At 47.0% G+C, this 1,512-nt stretch overlaps 1 protein-coding gene across 1 annotated transcript in view; it reads left to right on the top strand.

Moving 5' to 3' along the window:
- The window catches only part of LOC118420177 (glutamyl-tRNA(Gln) amidotransferase subunit B, mitochondrial-like), a 24,607-nt gene that overhangs the window by 4,377 nt on the left and 18,718 nt on the right, over nucleotides 1-1,512 (top strand). Inside the window, exon 9 of the mRNA XM_035826890.1 lies at nucleotides 430-634. Coding sequence (XP_035682783.1) covers nucleotides 430-634 — 205 coding nt within the window. The remainder of the gene's footprint in view (nucleotides 1-429; nucleotides 635-1,512) is intronic.

Here is a 1,512-nt window from a genome sequence, read left to right as displayed (position 1 = left end):
GGACCGGTCCAATAAGAAAACCCCTTCAGGCATGACACTAATTGAACCACTAAGCAAAACGGAAAATTGAGAAGGATGGACATTGGTTGTCAGTGCAGTCTGTACAGTCTGTGGTGCCCCAACAGTCAGATAGTCAGAATATGGAATACTGTAAATGCATTTATGATTGCGGGGATTTAATTTCAAGGTAGCGGGAGATGGACTGTTTGCGGTGGTTTTAACTTCGCGGTAGCACCATGCACTGTAGTCTCTTACTACCATGGAAAATATGTTTGTGGTGGTTTTAAGTTCGCGGTAAAATTCCTACGCAAAAACCGCAAACATACAACCACTGCAAAAATTTCTGCATTTACAGTAGATGATGAAATGATTATACATGTACATTTTGTATCTCTATTTGTCTTGGCTCTTGCTCAATTGCTGCACTAGGCAGGGTATCAGATTACCCAGCAGAGGCTGCCATTAGCCGTGAACGGTCACCTGACCTTTGACGTGTATGATGAGAGCAGGAGCCAGCGGCAGGTGCTGAAGTCTTGCCAGGTGCGCATCAAGCAGCTGCAGCTGGAACAGGACAGTGGGAAGAGTCTACATGACCAGGAAAACGGGGAGGTTCTGGTGGACCTGAACAGGGCTGGTAAGATTTTATTTTCAATGGATATGCCAACTGCTCTCTCATCGCAGCCAGCAGCCAAGGGCTGAATTGCAAGGAGCTTACCATAGGCAGTTCTAAAAATTAGGATCTGGAGCGAGCTGTCATTCTGTACTAACTCAGGTGACTTCAATATGACCTGTGTGCGGCCAAAGGACTGTAGGATTTAAACCACTCACACCGATAAGAGAAAAAACTTCTCTTTTTGATAAGTGTGGTGGGCATTTTTACCCGCTCAAGGTGTTTCAAATACGAAACCTGCATTTAACGTGCTTAGTGGCCCTAACTAAAGCTAGGTACTCTATTTCGTTCTGAATGGTTAAGGTCGTTACAAGCTGTAGTACCTCACATAGTCACCAGGAGGTGACAGAGCTGTAGTTCCTCCTGCAGTCACCATGCCAGGAGGTTATAACTGTGCTGTAATGTTCCAGGTGTGGCTCTGATGGAGATAGTGACAGAACCAGACATGGTGGATGGTGCAGAGGCTGTAACCATGGTAACAGCTGCAGTACCTCTCACAGTCACCAGGAGGCTAACTGTGCTGTAATGTTCCAGGTGTGGCTCTGATGGAGATAGTCACAGAACCAGACATGGTGGATGGTGCAGAGGCTGTAACCATGGTAACAGCTGCAGTACCTCTCACAGTCACCAGGAGGCTAACTGTGCTGTAATGTTCCAGGTGTGGCTCTGATGGAGATAGTGACAGAACCAGACATGGTGGATGGTGCAGAGGCTGTAACCATGGTAACAGCTGCAGTACCTCTCACAGTCACCAGGAGGCTAACTGTGCTGTAATGTTCCAGGTGTGGCTCTGATGGAGATAGACACAGAAACAGACATACAGGATGGTGCCGAGTCTGTAA

Source organism: Branchiostoma floridae, chromosome 7 (genome assembly GCF_000003815.2).
Source record: "Branchiostoma floridae strain S238N-H82 chromosome 7, Bfl_VNyyK, whole genome shotgun sequence".
In the NCBI taxonomy this organism is placed as follows: Eukaryota; Metazoa; Chordata; class Leptocardii; order Amphioxiformes; family Branchiostomatidae; genus Branchiostoma; species Branchiostoma floridae.
This window is presented reverse-complemented; position numbering and strand designations above follow the sequence as displayed.